The sequence below is a fragment of the Silene latifolia genome, chromosome X (genome assembly GCF_048544455.1).
Source record: "Silene latifolia isolate original U9 population chromosome X, ASM4854445v1, whole genome shotgun sequence".
NCBI classification, from domain to species: domain Eukaryota; kingdom Viridiplantae; phylum Streptophyta; class Magnoliopsida; order Caryophyllales; family Caryophyllaceae; genus Silene; species Silene latifolia.
The window spans coordinates 39,769,588-39,796,145 of NC_133537.1; the positions used below are offsets into that span (position 1 = coordinate 39,769,588).

General features: G+C 38.9%; 1 protein-coding gene across 1 annotated transcript; it reads right to left on the reverse strand.

Moving 5' to 3' along the window:
- Positions 1-19,378: 19,378 nt before the first annotated feature.
- LOC141621357 (uncharacterized) lies at positions 19,379-25,884 on the reverse strand. Its single transcript, XM_074437926.1, has 7 exons — positions 25,779-25,884; positions 20,962-21,139; positions 20,710-20,833; positions 20,497-20,626; positions 20,243-20,403; positions 20,023-20,139; positions 19,379-19,920 (listed from the first exon to the last, which is right to left on the reverse strand). The coding sequence occupies exons 2-7, from the start codon at positions 21,132-21,134 to the stop codon at positions 19,507-19,509; spliced, it is 1,119 nt and encodes a 372-aa protein (XP_074294027.1). The 5' UTR covers positions 21,135-21,139; positions 25,779-25,884; the 3' UTR covers positions 19,379-19,506.
- Positions 25,885-26,558: the final 674 nt, after the last annotated feature.

The window sequence follows — 26,558 nt, forward strand, 5'->3', positions numbered from 1 at the left end:
TTGGATCAATGATTGACAACCTCGATTTCCTTTTCAACCAAAAGGCACGAGACATCTTGCTTTGAATACAAGATACGCATATACCATTAACAATCTAATGGTTTCAAGAGTACTCGATAACTCTTTGCGTTCATTATTCCAAAATTTAAGGTTTAATCTTGGGTTACCAATTTGAGTCTTGCATCATCTTCATGATATATCATTCTAGTTTGGTTTAGAATATAATCACCTTGATAATGGGTTAGCCATACATCAAATCGTGGTGTATCAGGTCACAAAAAGTGAAACCTCTTTTGTATCTTAACAAGTTTGTATTCTTATTTAGAGTTTATGTACTAAATAGTCACAATTAAGTACAACTCTAAACCCAAAACTAGATTTAGTGCACAATGACTTTATCTCTTGACTTCATTGTTGCTAGTCGTCATATTCTAATCATCCTATGTATCAAACATAATGACGAAAACCACCATTGGTTTCTAATATTGATTTAAGTAGTACTAGCAAAATTTATGTTTAATCAAATAAACATTTAAAGAAGAAGATCCCATTAGATGTCCCACAACTAACTTGTTGATTCTTCAATAATTTGGGGTAGTTTCCTTTCTCGTGTCCAACATTTAAGACAATGGAAACTTTATCGGTCGGGATTGATAGGTTTAGTATCGTCATTCTCAACAACTTTACTTTTAACATTACCTTGTATCAATTCCATTATAATCTTTACTTCTTGAACCTCGTCCTCATCTTAACGGTTTAAGAGAATGCTCCCACTCATTTCAATGAGTCTTTGCTTTGAGAAGCAAAATTGAATTTATGAAGAACACTCTTCATTTGTTCGTTTTAGTCTTAAAAACTCTCATTGAGGTGGTTGCGTTATTTTGGTCAATCACGAATTCTGACAAAACTAATTACCAAAACAATCATTTCAAGGTACTTAATTCTTTTAAGTACATGGAAAAACAGTCCATTCTAAGTAGATGTGTTAGTCAAGAATCAAAAACCTGTTTGATTATGAATAACTTATATCTATACTCTTTACAAGAGATCCTTAGCAATGGTTCATATGAGGTTTCAGAAGCAAAATTCAAATTTGTCTCTAGTTACGAAGTTTTAAAGGAGATTTTGAAAAATCGAAATGATATCGTATATGAATTGTGGTAAAGAAATAGAACAATATGATAACGGAATAGTGGAAAACTTAACATTTATCGTTTTAAATCATACTTGTAAACAAGATATGAACATTTATATAGTGACCTCTACCCAACTAATATAAATGATTCCAAGACCCAAATTCATATCGACTTAGGCACGGTGGGGCCGATACATCCTTTATCAATATAACTCGGTGGATTAACGTTTAATCGATTCTACTTTTAGAACTCGTGGTCGATAAAATTACATTAATATTTATCTTTAGCCCAAAACACATCTGACAAGGGCACGGTGGGGCCGATACATCCCTTATCAAAAAACTTTTGTTGAGTTCAATCCAAATTTCGAATAAATGTGTCCATGATCCAAATCCACATCAACTTGGGCACGGTGTGGCCGATACATCCCTTATCAACATGAATTCGGTGGATAGACATTTATCACCCACTTCCCCTACGTAACAAGGTTTGTACCCCGGTGTGGCCGAGCGCACTCCCTCACGAAATAGGTTTTCATGGTTTCTACTATTTGGTAAGGCTATATCTCAATTGATTGTTTTAGCGAGAGGTCATGTCAATTTATTATCTATCACGTTTTAAGTGAACTAAAGCGGTGAACTACGATAATTGTAATTGACACGGTCGATAGACTCGATAAGAACGATGATGCATGTTTTAAGTTATGGCGATTTAGCGATGCATGCGACATAAATAAAATGCAAAGCATAAAAAATATCCTAGTATGGCCTTCCTAGAAATAGAAAACTGATTAACTATTACATATTCGGAAACCAACTCCATTGGTCCCTTGAACTTCGGTTGTGGCACGCATCTCGAGGTAACACCGTCTTTATGTATCGCCATCTTTAGGAAATCCGTCTTTAGGAACTCCGGAATGAATTAAAATTACATAATGAATTACATAATTCCTATTATACATTTGTAACTATAATAAAATAAATCTATTAAATTACAAGACAGTGATACGAGATCACAATAAAAATTACAACCGAATCGATATTCCCATACATTTCGGGTAATACCAATTAAAACTAAGGCCATACTAAGCAAAATTACATAATTCAAAAATTATATAAATAAAAGACATTCAACAATTGAAATATGCAGCATTATAATATGTATGAACATGCCCAATTTTATGCTAAATCGCCTTTAAATTTGCCAATATCATATATTACTTCGGTTTTTTTGATTTGCGTGATTCAACATTTTACAATCACCAAAAATACATAAATTCATATTTATGCATAAGTTAATTACCCTAACTGTTTAGGACTCAAAATTTAGTCTTCACTAATAATTTGACCATAATTAACTCATATTTGTTCATAATGGACTTAAAATTATAATAAAATGCTATAAACTTCAAATAAATCATAAAATTTCAAATAAATTCAAAATTTGAAATTTAAACTCTTGAACATTCTGGAAAAATACCATGACACTCATAATGTTCAAAAACTTAGGTTAAAAATTTCGAAATTTTATCCGGAAAAACAATGTTGCGGTTTATCGATTTTAACTAAAATAATCATAAAAATAAGAGAAAAATTATTTTCACCAACTTTTCAATTTTAGATCTGAAAAAGATAATAAAAAGCAACATGTGATGTTTTTCCTTAGTCATGAAGTATGTTTTAGCAATTTTTCACTAAAAATGTCACTATTTATGCTATTTTTCTTCAAAAATTCATAAATCATGCATAAAGACTTCAATATAGCCAATTATTTTACACACATCTTGTAAAATTGCATGTGACAACATACTAAATTTATATGACCAGAATCGAAATTTATCTCATATTAACCTATTTTTCACTTAAATCCGAATTTAATAATAAAAAATTCATTTTTCGAGCATAACAACTCATAAAATTGTGAAACTTTCCAGATCATCTAATAATAATATATGTGAAAACATATCCAAAAAGAACTGGAAAATTCGAAGTTTAGCTAATTTTCGTCCAAAAATGGCATTTTTATCATAAAAATCACATTTTAATGCCAATATTATATAATATGAACAGTAAAATCCGTAAATTAACCAAAAATCCTAAAATTCATTTTAGGACCAGAAACTTAACATGCATAAATTAATTTCGTGATATATCATAATATCACAAATTTACAAGTTTTGTATGTTAATCATATAACTCGGAAAAACAATAACCGATTTGCATGCAAACAACCTGTGCTCTGATACCAATTGAAGGAAAGGTAGATCTTTATACCTAACAACATACTCATATATGCTTAAATTTAATTTGTCATAAAATTAACTAATGATCTTATGCATGCAAACAAAAGATATAATAGAGGAGAAATCATGTTCTTACATTGCAATATCGGTATATATGGGCACAAAAGAGTTCTCCTTCTCTTTTGTTCTTGAGCTATCCCTTAAATGGAAGAACAAATAACCCAAGACCCAAGTATAGGATCTCTCCCAAGGCTTTATACCCAAAGCTTTCTCTTAATCAAAATTAATATTATGAATACTAGACAATATTAATTCTTTGCATGAAAATTGAACCAAAAATCTTTATCTTTGGAGCTCTCAAAACTCACGTATGAAATGGAAGAGGAAGTAGATGTGTTATGCTCACTAAACACTTAAAGTTTCAGCATAAAAACATCATTATTGAAGATGAATCATGACATGTTATTATAAGGCAAAGTAAGAGCAAAAGCCATGCCCTTTTGACTTCACCAAAACGTGTGGGACAAAGGGAAGAGCAATGGTATGATTCTCTTCTCTTTTTCGGTTCATATAATAATATGGATCCATATTATTTTTGTCAATTTGTCAATATGTTACATGTCATATGTCACATAAAATTGCTATGTATTTTTAACACATTTAAAAATCAACGTATTAATAAAAATACGTCATATGCAAAAATCGACTTAGTAATTCACAATTACTTGAACCAAAATATTTTACCAGTTATAAATCACAACAACTTGTATTTATAATAATTCATTCAATTTCAATTGTTTCCTTAAACAATAATTTCATCCGAGTAATGATACAATTCGATTACTCGCATCAGTATCTCATCTAAATGAGACACGTAAATTTTACTTCCAAAATCGTCCGTCAATTTTCAAGTAATTTAATTAACTCGTAACATTATACGATTAATTAAATAATCAATTAAGAGTGTTGCCCTATAGGTATGACCTAGGGGATCAACTGATCACCACCGTCGCACGACAGTAATGTCAAACTCTAGTCAGCCAATCATTACCGATATGTGTGGACCAGTTGACAGTAAAAATACTCCCCAAATGTATTCTTTAAAATGAGATTTAATAATGATATTTAAATCATATGATCGCACTGTTGTTGAGGACACATTTCCCAACAAAGTCAACAACTCATTCACTCACCATAGCTCATAGAATGTGCTCCTCATCTCAATAACTCATCAACTTCACTTATTCTTTCCACTATTCATCACAATCGCATATACTCATGTCCTCTCTACCCAACACATATCCTTCAAAAGTTGGCATTCTCCACATCATAGTAGCTGGTAACTTACGTATCAAGACCGTCACATACACAAAAATGCTTTAAGACCCAAAACATACATGTGCATATACTCCACGACTCAAAACAAATGTAAGAATATAGCCACCGACTCAAAATGACCGCCCAATGAGGTACTCGGTCGAGTATATGGCATACTCGGTCGAGTACAGGATACTCGGTCGAGTAACTATATTACTCGGCCGAGTTTTCGACTCCAGAAGCTGACCCAATTTTCACAGAAGGATTACTCGGTCGAGTATTGGGAATACTCGATCGAGTAGCCCTTACTCGGTCGAGTATTACCTTACTCGGTCGAGTACCAAAACAGTTCTCAGCAACGTCTAGTTTTCGTAAAATAGTCATATTTCACTCGTTACTTGGTCATTTTGGGCGTGTGACCAATCGTTAGAATCGTAAGAGGACAAGCTATTACCTCCAATTGGAATAACAGCAATATCATTTATAGAACTAGACTTATGACAGTTTTAAGACAACCCCTCCATAATCGGTTTTCATACAAATCAATTTTTCTTTACAAAACAACTTAAATATGAATAAGGCAAACAATAGCAGCTCAATACTAAAACAATCGGTACATAGTTGAACTTTTATCATACCCACATGAAAATTAAACACGACATTCACATATATAGACGCATGACCTTAATCACATGCTACTACCATCAAACCAAACATTAACACCATCATGATCATATGCACATGTACCACTACCCGTTTGAAAGCCACGTATTAAACAGGTAACTTGCTCAACATATTTCTTGCTCAAGATCTATCGTATGCGAATTCATAATTCACCTTTCATATTTTACCATGTTCCAACACTTTCACCATTCATCCAACAACTTCACAAGATGCAAGTTTTAGGTATCACACAGACATGACTCAACATACAACGGTTCCTAAGACTTCCCCATGTGACCGGCTTGAGATCGTAAGGGCCTCAATGCGACTTCGGAACGTCTCCCAAGTCTTTGAGGTAGCTCCAAACAACTCTCCCCGGGTTCATTTTATTTAGACTCTCTACATTCATTGGGTTCATTGGTTTTAGGTTCAGAAATCATCGCTCTGATACCACTTTGTGACACCCCCACATACCAAGGTGCCTTACCAGGACCACCCTAACATGAGAGACCGTCACCATCTCGGTTGCCCGAGGTTAGTATATCAAAGTTACCAATCTAAGACACAATTATTAAAGTATAATTAATTAAAGTTTACATGATCCAAATCCAAAACCAAAGTACTACTACGAACGTTCAACAACTAAGACTGAATGCTATATCTCTTGACAGCGGAAGCTAGACTCGAGTGATGACCCCCCACGATGGCCCCATAGCTAGTGAACATCATCACCTGTCAAAATCTACTAACCATCCCCGAATGGATCACCACAGATTTTACAAAACAACAACGGGGTCAGTTACTATATAATCAAAATAAGACAAGTACAAAAAGGCAACCAGTTGATCATCATCCACCTCCAAACTCCCGATCTCACATAGTAACCGACTACACACCAAAGTGTATAGCCCTATCATATTACCCATCGCAACAGGTAATCCTCGCCGCTCGTGGGGGGGCCGCAGCCAATCCCTACCTAAGCCCCGCTCATCAACGAGCGATAACCCTGTTCATTATTGTGCACATCCCCTTCTGTGGCGGGTTCCACAGACGGCGAAACTAGGGCTTGGAGCCACTCTCGCAAGTGACTCCACTCAACGACCATCACAACAACCACACCAACACCAACGCTCCAACGATGATTAGCAGACAATCAATCGTACACAATACAACATAATCTTCAATCAATTAAACATGAACTGAGTAGGGAAACCCTACCTTTTCGCAATCGGCTACACTAGAATCAATCATAAAAATACATAACGAATACCACATCGTCACCTACAACAATGATAATCAACAAAGATATGAGGACCAAACCCTAAACCCCCAAATTAACCCAAAACAATAATTAGGCCCAAACCTTAAAAGACAACCTATTAGCTGATTACAAAGAACAAGAGACTTACCAAAGGAATCGAGATAAGAGACGGAAGTGTAGACTTGCGATCGATCATTTACCCTTGAGAGTGATTAGGGTGATTAAAGAGAGAGATGAACGTCATTAAGTTTTTTCTAAAATGAATTAGAAACTGTAAAAGCATAATTTATATGATCTCTAATCATCTTAACCAAACCGCGGAATTTAACCCGTCAGACCGGATACTAGGTCGAGTATTGAGCATACTCGGCCGAGTATTCCTGGACAGTATCCTGACCAGAAACACACGACGCACTACTCGGCCGAGTTAGCCCTGTTCGGCCGAGTATACTAGACTCAGAAAACCGTGGTATGACAGTCTTCCCTCCTTAAAAAGAACTTCGTCCCCGAAGTTCATACCATACACAAAATAAAGCATACACACATGCCACTCAGCCAACCAACATCATTCAACTCTCATCCTACATTCTTGACGCTCACTCACTTAACAACGCCTATCTTAACCACGTAACTCAGAACACAACATCAACTGTAGAATAGCCTCTCTAACTTCATAATACCATCGAATACCGACAACATTACAACCACCAACTCACTAGCAATTCTAATAGAAACACAATCCGTCAAGCGAGCGAGAACGACTACCAAGAACCAAAACGGAATGTCATAATATTGTTACCTTGTTGAGTCCTTGGTAGACCCACGATAAAGTCCATAGAGATCAACTCCTATTTCCACTCTGGCATCTCAAGTGACTGAATCTTACCTTGTGGTTTACGTTGCTCTCCCTTTACTCTTTGATAAGTTAGGCACTTAGCCACGAACTCGGCCACTTCCTTCTTCATATTAGGCCACCAAAATATTTTCTTTAAGTCCTTATAAAGCTTGTCACCCCTGGGTGAACTGAATAAAGAGTGCAATGAGCCTCTGTCATGATCAGCCTTTTCAAATCCCCATCACAGGAACACACCATCTCCCATGAAAATGAACACTCCCATCTGTGTGGATAAAAAACCTCGAAACGGTGCCACTCTCTACCCTTGACTTCTACTCTTGAATCTTAGGATCAAGCTCTTGTTTCCTCTTTATGTCATCATACAAGTCAAGTTCGATCGTCAAGTCCCTGATGGCATCCTCTTTTCGAATCATATGAATCCCCATCTTGGACATCTCATCCCTTAGCTTCAGCAAAGATATAGATGTACATAACGAATGTACACTCTTCCTACTGAAAGCATCTGCCACGACATTGGCCTTACCCTCGTGATAGATGATCTCCATGTCATAGTCCCTAATCAACTCCATCCACCGTCTCTGTCACATGTTCAACTCCCTCTGTGTGTAGATATACTTTAGAATCTTATGATTTGAAAACACCTTAAAGATTTCCCCATAAAGATAGTGCCTCCAAATATTTAGAGCAAAAACAACTACACCCAGCTCCAAATCATGCATAAGCTATAAATTTCCCATTTTGCATCAAAACACAACCCAAACCATTCTTTGAAGCATCGACATATACTTCAAAGTTCTCACTTCCCTCAGGTAGATCTAGAATAGGAGCTGTGGTCTGACGCTCCTTTAAGCTTTGGAACTCCGTTCTCACAACTCTCATCCCAGCGAAATCTGGTCTCTTTCCGCATCAATGCTGTCATAGGTCTCGCGACCTTAGAAAAGTCTTTCACGAACCTCCTGTAGTAGCCAACTAAGCCCAAGAAATTTCGAATCTTAGCAACATTCTTCGGTGATTCCAACTTAGTCACTGCCTCAATCTTGCTAGGATCCACCGACACACCCTCCTTAGATATCACATGACCCAGAAAAGCCACTTTCTCTAACCAAAACTCGCACTTAGATAGCTTGGCATATAACTGATTATCTCACAAAGTCTACAGAAGTAACCTCAGATGCTCCTCGTGCTCCTCCTTAGTCATAGAGTAGACCAAGATGTCATCAATAAAGACGACCACAAACCTATCCAAGACCGGGCTGAAGATCCGGTTCATAAGATCCATAAAAACTGTTGGTGCATTTGTTAATCCAAAAGGCATCACTACGTACTCATAGTGACCATATCATGACCGAAAAGCTATCTTAGGAATATCCTCGTCTGTTATCCTCAACGGATGATAAAAAGACCTCAAGTCGATCTTAGAAAACACTCATGCGCCACTCAGCTGGTAAAAAAGGTCGTCAATCCTTGGCAAAGGATACTTGTTCTTCACCGTGACATGATTCAGCTCCCTATAGTTGATGCATAGCCTCATGCTCTAGTCTTTCTTTTTCAGAAACAAGACTGGTGCTCCACACAGTGACACACTAGGCCGAATATACTCTTTGTCTAACAAGTCATTCAGCTGCTTCTCCAACTCTTTTAACTCTCTAAGCCCCATACGGTACAGTGCTTTAGATATAGGTCACATCCCCGGTTTGAGCTAAACATTGAAGTCGATATCTCTCTTAGGTGGTAACCCCGATATCTCATCTGAAAAAACATCACCAAACTCCCCAACCACAGGTATATCAGATGCCGACGGCTCCCCCACATGCATATCTCTCACTTGGAAAAGAATCAAGGGACACTTCTTTCTTAAAGATGACTTTGGAGTCATTTCTGCGATGAACTTATACTTTGGTCTCACTACGAACCCCCTATATGATACATTGATTTCCTTAAGCCCCTTTAGAGATACTCTCTTTTGTATGCAATCAATCTTAGCATCATACTTGGCCAACCAGTCCATCCCGACGATGACTTCAAACCCATCCATAGGAAACTCTAACAAGTTGACCAGTAAGTCTACCTCTCCCACCAACATGGATGTTTAAGCAGGAATTCTCACATAGATAATGTCCTGCAAGGGAAGAATTTGCAGGGTGATCTAACTCAAAACAAATAGCCTGACTAGTATAATAGAACGAATAAGGGAATAAATATAAAAGTATGTTACAGAGATTTATACATGGAAAAACCCTGGGAATAAGGGAAAAAACCACGGGCACCAAGCCATGAGGGATTATTACTATGACTTTTGATACCCTGACAGGGAATGTGTATGTCAGGTGAAATATATTGTACGGCTGCTCAGTAGTAATGCTAAGATATTTAGTTGAATACAAGTATGAGAGTAAAGTGGGAGTAAGTAAATGTGTAAGCATGTGTCCTTCTTTTCTTCTTTTCTTCTATTTATAATAGCTTTGTAACGGCTTCTTCAGGGTAATTTTAGGGTTTCCTAGTAAATAGTACTCGTGCCCTATTTACCCAGGGGTGGTTGCTTGACTTCTGTAACCTTCCAGCTGTTACCCTTGCTTAGTCAAACCTTCTATACTTTCGTCTGGAATGTTTGAATGGGTCTTCCTTAATTATAGGAATTGCTTTTCTAAGTCTTAACCGTGCTTCAATCGTTGCCTGCCTTACCCTGATTGTACTGACTTGGTGATATCCCTTCAGGCCAGGCTTAGTAGATGCTTGTCGTGTCTTTCCCTCCTGATTGGTGCCTGCTCAGGCGTTCCTATCTCTTTGTATAGGATGACTTTCATTCAGGCTTGGCTTTGGGTATTGCCTGACTCATGTCTAACTGAGTAGGATAATTCAGGGCCCAACAATTGCCCCTTATCTTCTTATTCTAATGGAACTAGCCAGGAATAAGGAGATAAAAATTCGGGCCGGGCAAAAAGTGTATAAGATTATTTTATCGGAAAAGAGTTTGAGTTTGCTTCAACTTCTATAACGGCTAGTTTCTATAAATGAGGTAAGTTCATCAAACCCTAAGAGAGTCATGATTAGGTTTGTCCATTTGTGTTACCCGTTTGTGTTTTTTGCGGTTATAAATACTTTTGCACCGTTTACTTTGCCTCCATCTTCTTATTTTCTAAACTCTTTTTTCTCTCTCTAAAATTCTCTTTGTGATTATGCCTTCTCTGAAAAATCAATCTTCAATTCCAACTAAAAAAATGGCCCGGGGAAGAAGAAAGACAGCTGCGTCCAAGGCTGCTGCTGAGGTTGAAAAGGTTCCTGTGGTTGTTGATGTTCCTGAAATCATTCCTGAGGATCAAGTTGTAGAAGTTCTTTCTCCTCCAGAGATTTTGTCCATAACGTACAGGGGAGTTACTTATACACCTATGAAATCTTTGTCTGCCTCCTTTCCTGAGGCTAATCAATTGAAGCCTTCTTTCGAGCATTATTTGAAGGGCAGGGGTCTTCTCCCTACTGAGGCTGAAGTTTGGATTCCTGAAAGTGGTCCAGTCAGGGCTAATTGTAGTAGTCCTGGCTAGTTTTGTATTTTTGAGTGGGCATTCAAAGGGGGTTGTCAGCTTCCACTTTCTCCATTTATGGCTGAAGTTCTTAAGGCCGTCAGGGTTCCTCCTTTCCAACTCATGCCAATGGTTTGGAAAATTGTTCATTCTGTTGAACAATTGTGTGCCAAGCACAAGTTGGTGATTACTCTTGAAGATTTGAAAAACGTCTATCATCTGAAGAGTAATTCTACTGGGCGTTTCAATCTTCGAGTCAGATCAAAGATGGCTCATTTGATCACCAAATTTGACTCAGGTGATGACAAAGGATGTGCACAGACCTATATGGTCATCAGGGCTGATTCAATTGCCCCTGACCTGGATTATCTCAGCAACCCTACCATTGAGGGAGGTAATTTATTTTTCTTGCATTCAATTTTGGTTAGAAATAACTTATTAATTTTATGAAAATAGGCTCACTTGATTTATCCTTGTAGTGGCTGATTGGGCTAATAATCCTGATGTTGAGAGATCGGCTGATCGGATTGCTGCTTTTATGGCCCTACCTTATGAGGAGAGGATGTGGCCTGCCTGTCTGGGGCAAGCACCTATGCCTCATTCCAAGAAGGCTAAGTTGAGCACTTATAAAGCTGTTAAGGGTGCCAGAGCTTCAGGGGCTTCTTCGTCAGGCAGTAAGTTTGTTGCCTTTGCTTTCTGGACTATTTTGTTTGAACACATGTTAATATTACTAATATAGGGTCTCGTCGTGTAGCTACCAGGGCTTCTGCCAGGAATGCTAACTTTGGGTTGTCTTTGGTGAAGGCAGGCATTTCTCGGATCAAAGGGAAGAAATCATAGAGGAGTGAGGCTAGAGGGAGTGACAGCATATTGTAGGTCCAGGCACCTACCCAGCAAACTCCATTGGTGTCTCCCCTAAAGGTTGTGGTTGATGAGCCTGGTCGTGCTGAAAAGAGGAAGAGGCCTGATGATACCTAAAAAGGAGTTGATGAGGTTAGGGGGGTTAGGGCCAGGCTTAACGAGGTCCAATTTGCCAAGGAACAGATCCAGGCCCATTCTTTCCTGGTTGATGATCCCTTCTTTAAGTATCAGGCTGAGGAGTCGTCTGCTCGTGCTTTGGCTGCCATGTACCGTTCGAGGGACTATGCTGCTAACCTGGTCACTATGCTGTAGGAGGTAATAATTCTATTTTCCTTAATTTTGTTTTGGTTGCGTGTTTTTTGTTTTGTTTTGTCTGATTGGTGGTCTTTTTGTAGAATGTGAATGATATGTTAAGGGGTGCCTGTCAGCTGGAACCTGCAAATGGTGTCAAGGATACTTTAGACTGGGAGGTGCAATGCCTAAAGAAGGATGTTGCGTCCCTGAAAACAGATTTGGAGGTGGCCAAAGCGGAGAATGAAACTTTGAAGAAGGACAATGAGGCAGGGAAAGCGTGGTTGGTTGTGGAGACATCAAAGCTGGGTTCTGCTCAGAATGATGTGAAGTCTATCCAGGCCAAGCTTGACATTGTTCAGGAGAAGTTACTGGCTGAGAAGCAGGCTATGCAGGATCAGTTAAAGGTGAATGAGGAGCTGGCTGCTGAGAGGGAATTGGTGCTGGGTAGATATAAGGATGCTGCCTTGTACTTCTTTGGCAAGGGTCGTGTAGATGCCATGAAGGAGCCCATTGAAATCAGGCTATACTGGAACCCTGATCAAGAGATGGCTAATCTTAACGCCACTTATCCTGACCTCTGCAAATTGTATGTTGATGATGAGGTTGATTCTCCCCCCTCCAAGGTAAAAAGCGGTGAGCCTGAAGATGAAGAGGATCATGAAGAGGGGGAGGAGCCAACTGATGAAGTTATTAGTTCTGTTACTGCTTCCAAGGAAGGCTAATTAACTTAGTTTTTAAAATTGCTATTTTTTGGCCCATCCAGGGAGGATGCTCCCTGGACAAACAATCCTTAGATATTTGCTGGTATTTTGTCATACTCAGGAGGGATGTTCCCTGGGCAGTTTTGGATCTTGTTTTCTTTGTTTTGCAGCAATTTGAAGGCATTTTCCTTTTTAAATATCTTGGTTTGGTACCTGAAATAATGTAGTTCAAAATATTTTTTTAGGGAAATGCCTGTCAGGAGGGCTTATGGCCCTCAATCCTTTTTAGGAAATCATGGCTTATTTCCTGTCAGGAGGGCTTTTTTGGGTAAGAGGGGTGGTTTCCAGTCAGGAGGGCTTATGGCCCTTAGCCTGTCAGGAGGGCTTTTGGACAAGTGGTCTGGTCGTTCCCACCATCATACTTGTCTTTTTATTTTTTGTACTGGGCTCAGTCTTTTGGGTTAGGTAGGCAGGTGCCAAGATTTGTGAAGCATTTCTGAGATGCTGTTCAAGTTGGCTAGAGTGGCCCTCAATCCTGAACATTTGTTTAAGCATGTGTGTAATATATAAGTTATGGAAAAAAGGCGTAAAACAAGTTTTCAGGATTTAACATAGCAAGGATATAATAGGCAGACATAGTAGAATTTGTACTTAAAATAAAGCAGGCAGATATTCAGGCGAGATGGCAGTTATCAGGAAAGACATAGCATGTTAAGGTCACATGATTTTACTCAGGGGTTTTCCGTATAAAACTTTAGCCAGGCAAGAGACAAATTTAATGGTCTTACCTAATTTGGATCATTGGATATTCGGTTTATACATGGAATAGTTTTAGGTGGGAAATGTTCCAAGACCTGGGGATCATTTCTCCGTCCAGGGTTTGTAGCCTGTAGGCTCCTTGTCCTACTATTTAATCAATCAGGTAAAGTCCTTCCCATGTAGGAGCTAGCTTGCCAGCATTTTTGTCCTTGGTATTAGGGATAACTTTTCGCAGGACCAGGTCTCCTTCTTTGAATACCCTGATGTTTACATTCTTGTTGTAGCTTCTGGCTACTATTTATTGGTAGGAAGCTATCCTGATCTTGGCTGCATCTCTTAGTTCTTCAGCCAGGGTTAGGCTATCTTGCAGTAGAGGCATGTTCTCCTAAATAGTGTTTAGGCTACTTCTGGTGGTTGGTACATGGATTTCTGCTGGGATTACTGCTTCACAAGCATAGACCAGGGAGTAAGGGGTCTGGCCTCTAGATGTCTTGGGTGTGGTCCTGTCAGCCCAGAGGACTAAAGGAAGTTCTTTAGCCCAGCTGCCTTTTCTTCATTTTAGTTTTTTCTTCAGGCAGCTAATTACCACTTTGTTGCTGGATTCTGCCTCACAATTGGCTTTGGGGTAGCCTAGCGTGGAGGTTACCAGGTTGATGTTCCATTGTGCGCAAAAAGCCATTGTCCTTTTTCCCACGAACTGACTGTCATTGTCACAGACTATTTCTGAGGGGATGCTATATCAACATATGATATTGCATTTGATAAATGATATGACATCCCTCTCTTTTACTTGCCTGTATGAGTCTGCCTCTATCCATTTTGAAAAGTAGTCGGTCATGGCTAATATGAAAACCTTTTGTCTAGGAGCTTGGGGTAGCTTGCCTACAATGTCCATTCTTCACTTCATAAACGGCCAGGGAGCTAGGATGGAGTGCAGTAGCTCTGATGGTTGGTGGATGAATGGAGAATCGAGTTCGCAGGCTTCGTACTTAGAGCTATAAGCTATGCAATTAGCCCTGAGGGTTGGCCAGAAGTAGCCTATCCTTAGAACTTTGCTTGCCAGGCTTCTGCCACCTTTGTGATTTCCACAGTATCCATCGTGTATGTCCTCAATAACCTGTTTAGCTTCGTGAGGGTCCAGGCATCGCAGGTAAGGTCCAACCTGAAACTTTTTCAACAACATGTTATTTATAATAGTATAGGTGAAAGCTTTGATTCTAAGGGCCCTTGCTTCATGCCTGTCTTTAGGTAGTGTTCCCTGTAAGAACCAATCATAGTATGGTTTGGTCCAATAGTTTGTGTCCTCATTGATGGGACAAGTTTGGTCAGGCTTTTCAATGGTTGGTTCTAGCTGATGAACAATAGGTATTTTATCAAATACAGTAGGGCTGAAATTTGATCCCAGACTGGCTAGGGCATCGGCCTGAGTATTTAGGTCTCTTGGTATTTGAAACTAAACTTTTTGCAAAGGTTTTTGACGTAGTCTAGATAAAGAATCATTTTGGAATCCTTTGCAGGTGTTTTGACAGGGATTTTACTGGTTAAAAAGATCCTGCCAGGGATTTATATGTAGGGTGATCTAACTCAAACAATCTTGCCTGACTAATATTGTTAAGTGAAAAGATAAGTAATAAATGAAGGCACAATGATTTTATACGTGGAAAAACCCTGGGAATAAGGGAAAAAACCACGGGCACCAAGCCAGGAGTGATTGTTACTATGATTTTAGATAGCCTGACAGAGTATTGGTATATCAGGCGTGACAGGCGAAATTATATCGCATAAGAATACAAAAAAGTAAGTAAGAATGAGAGTGTGTGGAATGATCTCTCTGATTTTATCTTCTCTTGTATTTATACTCAGTTTTCCAGTCTCCCTTTCTGCCGTTTAGGGTTTCCTGGTAAATAGGGCTTGTGCCCTATTTACCCGGAGGTGGTTGCTACTTATTCTGCCGTTGCTTTTGACTATTCTTCATATCTTTTACTCTTAAATTGGTCTTCCTTGTTTGTAGGGGGCATATATTAATTGCATGGTTTTTGCCTGTTGTTCCTGTCCAACGTTTTCTTGTGCCTGACTTATTTTCCTTTCAGGTTGCTTGGTTGATTATTGCCTGTCTTGCATCAACTCCTGCTTGGTGCCTATCCGTATTTAATAAATGCCTGGTTTCAGGTATCTTTTGCTTGGAACTTGGTTTTGGTTGTTACCTGGCCTATGTCAGGTCAGGCAGGATAATTCTAGGCCCAACAATTGCCCCTTATCTGCTTATTCCATTATTGGGTCTGGCCAGGAATAAGGAGATTAAAATTTGGGCCAGGCAAAGAATTGTGCAGGGATCTTTTATCGGATCAGAATTTGTGTTTGATTCAGCTTCTTATAACGTCTCTTTGTCATAAATAGGGTAGGTTCACAAAACCCTAAGAGAGTCATGATTAAACTCATCCACTTGCTTTCCTAGCCGTTTTAGTTTTGCGGCTATAAATATCTTGCCTTGCCGTGTTTTGTCTTCACATTTCAATTTCTAAATTTCTTCTCTCTTTCTAAAAATTCCCTCTTTGCAAAAACTCATTTTACAGGAAAAAATAAAATATGGCTGGTGGTAGGAGAAAGACGGCAGCTTCCAAGGCTTCTGCCGAGGCTGAGAAAGTTCCTGTTGAGGTAGAAACGGTTCCTGCTGAGGTGGAAATGGTTCCTGCTGAGGCTGAAAAAGTTCCAGATATTATTCTTGAGGATGATGTGGTGGAAATTGTTGGTGCCCCAGAGATTCTGTCCATATCATATAAGGGGGTTGAATATACTCCTGTTAAGGCATTGGCGGCCTCTTTCCATGAAGTCAATCAGCTGAAACTGGCCTTTGAGCATTATATAAAGGGTAGGGGCCTCATTCCCAGTGGGGCTGAAGTTTGGATCTCTGAGAATGGTCCAGTCAGGGCTAATTGGGGTACTCCTGGCTGGTTCTGTATTTTTGAATAGGCATTCAGGGGTGGATGTTGGCTTCCCCTTTCTCCTTTCATGAGTGAGGTGATCAGGGCTATCAGGGTTCCCCCGTTTCAACGTATGCCAATGGTCTGGAAGATTGTCCATTCGGTTGAGCATTTGTGTTCTAAGCACAAGTTGGTTATTACCCTGGATGACTTCAAGAACGTCTATCATTTGAAGAGTCATTCTACTGGAAGATTTAACTTTCGAGTCAGGTCGAAGATTGCTCACCTGATTACTAACTTTGATTCAGGGGATGACAAGGGATGGGCTCAAACCTATATGTTTATCAAGGCTGATTCAATTGCCCCTGATCTGGACTATCTCAATTATCCAACTGTTGAAGGAGGTAACTTTCTTTCCTGTATTATTTTGGTTTGGCAGTAACATATTTTGGAGAATTTACTTTCTTTGCCTACGCTTCTTTGTAGTAAATGATTGGGTGAATGATCCTGATGCCGAGGGATCGGCTGACCGGATAGCATCATTCATGGCATTGCCTGAGGAGGAGAGGGCATGGCCTGCCTGTCTGGGGCAAGCTTCCATGCCTCGTTTTAAGAAGGCCAAGTTGAGTACATATAAGCCAGTGAAGAGCACTAAGGTTTCAGGGGTTTCTTCATCAGGGAGTAAGTTTTTGCTTCCTTTTGTCATTTTGTTTCTTCTATTGGACATGTGTTTATATTGCTGATTTAGAACCTCGTCGTGCAGCTACCAGGGCTTCTGCCAGGATTGCTAGCTTTGGTTTGTCCCTGGTGAAGACAGGGGTTTCTCGGATTACAGGGGAGAAGTCTAAGAGTAGTGAGGCCACAGGGAGTGATAGTGCTGTTCAGGTTCAGGAACCTGTGCATGGGGTTCAGTTGGCATCGCCTGAGAAGGTTGTGGATGGGAGTGATCGTCCTGAGAAGAGGAAAAGAGTGGATGAATCTTCAGGAGGGGTTCACGAGGTCAGGGGGTTAGGGCTCGGCTGGATGAGGTCCAGTTTGCCAAGGAACAAATCCAGGCCCAGGCTTTTATGGTTGATGATCCTTATTTCAAGTATCAAGAAGAGGATACTTCTGCCCGTGCTTTGGCTGCTATGTACCATACCAGGGACTATGCTGCCAACCTGATTACCATGCTTCAGGAGGTATGTTTTTTGCCTTGTTTTTTGTGGGTTTTTGTGTGTGTTTATTTGTTTTCTTTTTTTTTTTGTAGCTTAGATGGGCATTTTTTTTGTTAGAATGTCAATGATATGCTGAGGGGCGCCTGTCAACTAGAATCAGTCCACAGCCTAAAAAATACCCTGGATTGGGAGGTACAGATTTTGAAAAAAGATGCTGAAAAGTTGAACGCTGAGTTGGAGGTGTCTAAGGCTGAGAATCACTCTTTAGAGGAGGATAATGAGGCAAGGAAGGCTCAGTTGGTGGTGGAGTCTTCTAAGCTGAAATCTGCTCAGGATGCTCTTAAAGCTCTTCAGGCCAAGTTTGATACTATCCAGGAAGAGTTGAAGGCTGAAAAATAGGCTATGCAAGAGCAGTTGAAGGTGAATGAAGAATTGGCTGTGGAGAGGGATTTGGTTTAGGCTAGGTAAAAAGATGCTGCACTTTATTTCTTTGGCAAGGGTCGTGTGGATGCTATGAAGGAGCATGTTGAAGTCAAGCCTTTTTGGAATCCTGGCCAGGAGTTGGCTGATCTCAATACTACTTACCCTGAGCTCTGTAAACTGCATGCTGATGAAGAAGTGGACTCTCCACGAAGGAAACGAGTAGTGATGCTGAAGGGGAAGGAGGTGGAGATGATGAAGAGGAGGCTGCTGATGAGGGAATTGGTTCTGCTACAGCTTCCAAGGCGGGCTAGTTTTTGTTTTTGTGAGATTTTGTGAGATTTTGTGTAGTTTTGCCCTATCCAGGGCGGGATGTTCCCTGGACAAACAGTTGGTTTTGGAATTTGTTTTTGTTGGTTTTGGGTATTTCCTGAATAAGCAGTTGTTCTTCTTGCCCTGGGAAGGATATATTTCTGGGTAGGTATTTTATTATGGTATAAATATATCATTTTCTTCTCTTGATTTTCTTGCTGTGCTTGACTGGTCTTGATTTGTACCTGTAAATAATTCATTTGACGTTTTTCTGTTAGAATAATGCCTGTCAGGAGGGCTTACTTTAACAAGTACTCTGGTCTGTTACACCATTGTACTTGTCTTTTTATGTACTGAGCTCAATTTAGTTTTTAGGTCAGGCAGGCAGGTGCCAAATTGTAGAGCATTTTCAGGAATGCTATTCAGGTTCACTACAACAAATAAGGTAATTGGCGACCATATAAGGCGACTGAGAACAGTCGCCATTTAGAATAAAGCGACTAAGGCCCGTCGCCCGCACTTCGTAGCAAGGTTTGGTCGCTTTTGGCGACAGGGTTTCGTCGCCAATTTTGGCGATGAATTTTTAAAGCGGGCGATCGAAATCGTCGCCAAAATTGGCGCATCGTCATTAGTCGCCAATTTAGCGACGCCATTAGTCGCTTTTTAAATATACACGTCATCTCCATATCCTCCAAAATGGCGACGGGTAATGGTCGCCATTTTGGCGACGTAACTTGGTCGCCATTTTGGCGATCGATTTCGTCGCCAATGGCATCTGTTTTTCGCCGCCAACGCCCCTAAAATTAATTCATGATCAGAGACTTAGCGACGGAATGCCGTCGCTAAAATGCCCGGTGTCCGTCGCCAAAATTACATGTTTTTTGCCTAAAAATCGTTTTGACCTAGCCAAATACGTAAAACCCGCAAATAAACCAACACTTCCAAGAGAGAACACATGGGAAGCCAACACAACCAAACTTGATAAAGAAAATCAAGTTCCATACACACAACTACGAGTTCTACGAGTTTTGGTCATCTAACATTATCCGGGAATAACTACGAGTTATACTACATAACTACGAGTTCTACTACATAACAGGGAAACTTGCTCCCGCTCCACTACCACCTCCATAATCAGGATCTCTAGGATCCTTTGGTTGCGGGCGCCACCCAGTGTTGCAATTGGCGAAGAAGGAGTTCATCTGTTCCATTTCCTCCTTCATCCTCCGAATTTCAGCATCTCTCTCGGCATCCCGCCTCTCTCTCTCGGCATCCTGCCTCTCCCTGGCGGCTAATTGAGCTTGGAGCACACTCACGACACTTTGGGTATAAGGTTGTTGTTGGGAGGAAATTGACCCCCTTCTTCTTGTAGGAGGGTAGAAAATCTCCTTTGCCGACCCGGCTCCATACACATCTCCTCTTTGGAACCCGTCAACAAGATCAAACCATAGCTCATTGTCATCAATTTCCGGGTTGTTCTTCCTACGGACAAGGAATTGTTCCTAAAAAATTGATAAAACATTAATGGTTAGAGGTTACTTATCTAAAAATTGATAAAACATATACTTTAAAAAGCTAAGAAATGTTTATTTTTTGACACTTACATATAACTGTTGATCTTTTTCCTTGGCGAAGATCAACTTGCCCTTGCTTGTCTTCTTTGCGTGAGTGTCAACAAAGAGATCAACAATCGTGGGTACCTTGCCCTTATTCTTCTTGGTCTTCCGGAAAAAAAAAAAAGGAAATTGTTACTCAAACATGATAATTAATGAGACTAATTAAATTAGAAGACTATTAAATTAAAAGCTAAGACAAATAACTTACATCTAACACCACACGATCATGAAAAGATTGAGACCCTCCATAATGAGTAGGCTCAACTTCCGCGTCCTTATCTCCTCCTTTCATGTTGATCTTGTTCCGGGCCGATGCTTCCTTGAACTCAGGACTGTTCCGGTACTTGGTATATTCCTCATATGACGAACCTATAATCAATAAAATAACAATTATTAATTAATATATTTTCAAAATATGTAATGAATTTTAACTAATTACGGGTATTAAAAGAAACTAAATACCTTTCATGAAAGATGGCGCCTTCTTCCTCCTAGACACCTTATACATGTTGTCCCTTAGCCTCTTCTTGCCAATGTCATTATACCTTTGCCAAACTAGGCGCTCAAGGTTGGTTGGCCAATAGAACACACGCTACAAAAAGTAAACACATAGATGAGAAACAAATTAATAATAAGGTAAAAAGAATAAATAAATTATATTTAATAAATAGATACCCGGAAGTTGTTGAACCACATCTCCTTATCTTCATCACTAGCGTTACTCCAACAAGTAACGCCGTGTGTCATGTTCTCTTGGGTGCTATTAGTCACACCACGAACAACTGTTTGACTTCTAAACCTGAAATCAAACATGTTAAAAACATAATTATATAGGAAAAAAAAAATAATGTATAATTAACATATGTCTAAAAAAAGTCATTTATTACTAAATAAAAAAATTACAAAATAGAATGAATAAAAAATTACCAAAGACCATTCGGATCAAGGATCATCCTGTTGTCAGTATGTCGGGGTATAGCAACCTCCTCCTCCTCCTCACTCACCTCCGTAGTAGAACGGTCAACGTCCTCCTCCTGCTCTCGGGAGCTACTACCTCCCTCACTATAGCCTCCGCGCTGCCTACTTTTTCCAGGAGCCATGTGTACTACAATTGAATAAAAAGTGTTAGCAAATATTACAGGATAATTATTATAAGATACAAAAAAATAAAACCTAATAAACAAGTATAAAAGACAAAATAAAACGCTAATAATTGTTTCCAAATTTTGATATGTATACTTTTAATACCTTCTCTTACTCATCATCATCATCATCATCATCCTCATCATCTTCTTCTTCTTCTTCTTCTTCTTCTTCTTCCTCTTCCTCCTCCTCTTCTTCTTCTTCCCCCTCTTCTATCCCATCCCTCTCCTTATCATTCTCTTCTTCTTCCTCTTCTAACTCCTCCTCCGCTTCTATCTCATTTGCATAAATAATTTCATCATGATCAACTGGGGACAAAACTGCTTTTACGATCTGACCTCTTCTTGGAAAAAAGATGTATCAACTTCTGATCGTGCCTTTGTTTTAAAAACGGCCCACCATTGCTTTTGTTGTCTATCATTACTTGTGCTCGGAAGAGATGCAAAATAAACTTGATGAGCTTGTTGTGCAAGTATAAATGGGTCATATTGAGAGTAGGTTCGAGTATGATTCACTTCCACGAGTTTGTAACGATCATGGACTCTCGTTCCAGCTACGGAATTATCCCTCCATTGAATCTTGAATAAGACGGTTTTATAACTCCTATCCCGGCCATTGTAGCACAACTCAAAGATATCCTCTAATATGCCATAATAATCATTGCCATCAAGAGAAGAAATAGTAACGCCGTAGTTGCATTTAGCCTTACTTTTGCCATAGTCAAATGTTTGAAACTTAAACCCATTAATTGAATATCGATTCCACGTCACAACCTTTCGAGAAGGACCCAAAGCCAAGCTTCTTATCACATCATCTTGAATATTTAGCTTACATACATGCTTCCGAAACCAGGCTGGAAATTGATCCTCATGCTTATGCCAAACATCCTCTCTGTTCACATTAGGGTGATCTTTAATGAAATCTGTCACAAATTGAGCTTCATATGGCTCCAAAACCTCACAATTAGATAGTACATATTGGTGGGCACGGTTATACTCCTTGTCATCCAGAAATCTTGTTCCCCCAACTGATGAACACCCTATTTCATCCTGCATTTGGAAACACTTGGGTATACTTGTGTCTAGTTCATCCGCTTCATCAATATTCAAGTATTTTGCTTTGGTCTCAATATGTTTTTCAAAATAAAGAGAGCAAAAATTGGCAATCTCTTCCGTTAGGTAGGCATTGCATATAGAACCTTCCACACGAGCTTTATTACCAATTTTTTCTTCAAATGATTAAGAAACCTTTTGAAAGGATACATCCACCTATATTGGACGGGTCCACCAACTTTAGCTTCATATGGCAAATGGATAGGTAGATGCTCCATCGAATTGAAAAAAGAAGGCGGAAATATCATCTCAAGTTTACACAAAATTTCTGGTATTTGGTCTTCTAAACGACTCATGTCCTCAACTGATATCGTGGAGGAACATAAATCTCTAAAAAATTGACTTATTTCGTCAGAATCGCATTCCAAACGTAGTCGGGAGTAAATTTTTAAAAGCCACGGGTAATAAGCGCTCCATGAAAACATGACAATCATGACTTTTCAACCCTTTCAACTTCAGTTCCTTCAAATCAACACAACGGCTCAAATCGGATGCATATCCATCGGAAAACTTCAAGTTTCCTATCCAATCGCACAATACCTTTCTTTGAGCTTTGTCAAGAGTAAATATGGCTTTTGGTTTAGCCCCATCCTTACGAATATGAAGTTTAGGACGATCACAAAATTTCTTCAATTCTATTCTTGAATTAATATCATCACGTGTCTTTCCTTTTACATCCATAATCGTATGAATAAGTAACTCAAAGAAGTTCTTCTCTATGTGCATCACATCCAAATTGTGTCTGATCAACATTGTTTTCCAGTAGGGAAGCTCCCAAAAAATACTTCTTTTAAACCAACCATTTTTTTCTTTTTCAACTCTTTAAACTCTTCTTCAGTCCCATCGACAGTTGTTGGCAAATCACGTACTGACCTCCCATATCTCATCCCCTTGAGTCGGCAGGAGCATTGTCACGCACCTCCTTACCTTTTAAGAAAGATTTCTTGTTCTCTCTACGAATATGTCCATCCGGTAAGAAACATCTATGACAATCAAACCAACTAATTTTTTGGAATTAGGAAGATAAAATGCTTTACTCCTATCCATGCAATAAGGACATGCCTTTCGCCCGGCGGTTGCCCATCCTGATAGCATACCATATGCGGGAAAATCATTTATAGTCCATAACAATGAAGCTCTTAGTTGGAAATTTTGCTTCTTCGACACATCAAATGTTTCTACACCAACTTCCCACAAATACTTCAGTTCCTCCACCAACGGTTGTAAATAAACATCCAGATGGTTTTTGGGTTATCAGGACCGGGAATAAGTAAAGAGAGGAAAATAAATTGTCTTTTCAGACAAAGCCAAGGAGGTAAGTTGTACGGCGTGGTCATTACGGGCCAACACGAGTAGTTTCTACCAAACTGACCAAAAGGGTCAAACCCATCCGTACACAAGCCAAGTCTCACATTGCGAGGTTCCTCGGCAAAATCGGGATATAACCTATCAAAACGCTTCCACTCCTCCCCGTCACTCGGATGACACATCTTTCCTGGTGTACGAGGATTTTCTTTGTGCCATCTCATTTGGTTGGCAAGATTTTTCGTGGCATACATTCTTTGAAGTCTAGGAGCTAATGGAAAATAAATTAATGTGTTTTTTGATATTGGTTTCTTTCTCTTTCCACTCCTTTTATTACCCTTCTTCCCCTTCAAAACAATATTTCCTTCACTTGTCTCATATCTATCCCTTTGACATTTCTTACATTTGTCAAGCAAAGCATCATCTTTCCAAAAAAGCATACATCCTTTAGGACATGCATCAATCTTTTCATGTGGAAGTTGAAGACCTTTGACCACTTTCTTGGTATTATAGAAATTTCGGGTCATAACATTATTATCGGGTATAACATCCTCAACCAACGTAGCAATACTATCAACGGCTTTAAATGGCATATTATACTCACATTTTAAAGAAACTATCCTGGATGCAACTTGTAACAATGTCATTCTACTCCCCTCATATAAGGTTTTTCGGAAGCACTTAGCATGTCAAAAAAGGCTTTTGCTCTTGGGTTTGGTTGTTCTTCATCAATCATTGGTACACGGTCGTCATTAATGAAATCATTAGACCGAAAGGCATCAAGTACCATTTCTCTATATGGGTTCTCATTTTGTTGGATTTGAGGCTCTTCGGGATAATATTTTTCTCCATGGGAGATCCAATTGTAGTAGTTTGTAAAAAAACCATTTGTAACAAGATGCTCTTCTACTTCAATGTCAAATAAATATTTTAAGTTTTTACATTTAGTACAAGGACACCTAAGTTTATGTTGTTCCAAATCATATGAATCTTGACATCTAGCAAATTCAATAAATCCACGAACTCCCTTTACAAATCTAGCGATAGGACGTTTCTTCTTATCTACTCTTTCTTCGTACATCCAGCTACGTTCAGATCTCTTCATTTTAATCTATAAGCAATATATAGCAAACTAACCATTTTAAATAATAATATTTAATTTCAACAAAAAAAGCAATGGTTATCTCATCCTCCATTTTATGCTAATTTCAAGATTTCAATTGGGTCCTTATCACTCCAACCTAAACCCATCAATGTACGTTTCAAGTCACTAGCAAACACACATTTGTGAATTATTAATGAGAAAAAAATTAAACAATTCCCCTTAGTTCTCCAAATACACAATGTGGAAAAGATACATATTCCACATATGTATTCAGAGAACATTGGAGAAATTTGCAACCAAATTCTTTTCTCATTAATAAAATCACAACTATGTGTTTACTACCTAAGTGACTTGAAGCGTTACAAATGATCCCAAAATGGGGACTATTCAAGAATTGCTCCTAATGAGTAATTCTTGAGCGGGTACTAGGTCATTATATATTAAACAAGTTGTCAAAATTATAAGGCAAATTTATACAATCCCCTAATCAAATGACATTACTAATTTAGCAAATTTATACATCATGCTCATTCTATTCAAGAAAAATGCTAATTAATTAACAAAAATGCTAATTAAATTATTCTAACTTAATTAATTTGGTTAATTATACAAGTTGTCAAAAATGCTAATTTCTAACCCTAACTCAAATTAATTAACAAAAATGCTAATTAAATCATTCTAACTTAATTTGGTTAATTATAAGGCAAATTTATACAATCCTAACATTATACTACCTTCATAAAACTATACTACCTTCAACAATACTACTTCAATATTACTAAAACTAAGCATCACTAATCAAATCACATTACTAATTTAACAAAAACCCCAATTTCTACCTTCATAAAACTATACTACCTTATACAATCCCCGAATCAAATCACATTACTAATTTAACAAAAACCCCAATTTCTAACCCTAACTCAAATTAATTAACAAAAATGCTAATTAAATTACAACTACATACAATAATAAGCATCACTAATGTATAAATTACAACTAGATACTAAATAAGGATCACAACTTAAACAAAATATGAAGGATTGAAGTAATTAAATCGATTTGAGTCAAAAACAAACCTTTATTATAAACAAAGGGTCGGTAGGGATGTAGTGTGCGGATGGCGGCGGCGAGTGGTGGCGTCCGGTGGTCGTTGTAGTTGGTGGTGGCGTCGGAACTCTTGGCGATTTTTTTTTTTGTTTTGTTGATAGATAGAATGAATGAGGGACGGGGTGAGAAGAATCTGTCAAAAAAAAAAGTAACAGGCTATTGGCGACCGTTTTTGGTCGCCAAAATGGCGACGGGTAATGGTCGCCAATTTGGCGACTGATTTCGGTCGCCAAATTGGATAATATTGCGTCGCCCGTGGATTTCATATGGATTTTTGGATAAAAAGGTATAGTCGCCAAATTAGCGACGGATAGTGGTCGCCCGTGTCTTTTTTCCTGTCGCCAATTTGGCGACTGTAGTATGTCTGTCGCCTTTTTCGTGTTTTCTTGTAGTGGTTAGGTGGAGTGGCCCTCAATCCTGAATATTTGTTTAAGCCTAAAATGCCGCATATAACGAGTGAAAAGAAGTCGTGAAACAAGTTTTCAGTATTAAAAAATGATTGGAATAAGATTCTTAGACAGAGCTAAAAATAATAGGCATGTTTCAGGCAATTTTAACACGTAGTAGGAAATCAGGTATATAGAGTGGGTGGTTTTACCTGCTCCTCAAACATGAAATAACTTTAAGTGGGAAATGTTCCAGGATCTGGGGATCATCTCTCCTTCCAAATTTTGTAGCCTGTAAGCTCCTTGTCCTACTATTGAATCAATTAGGTATGGTCCTTCCCATGTAGGAGCTAGTTTGCCTGT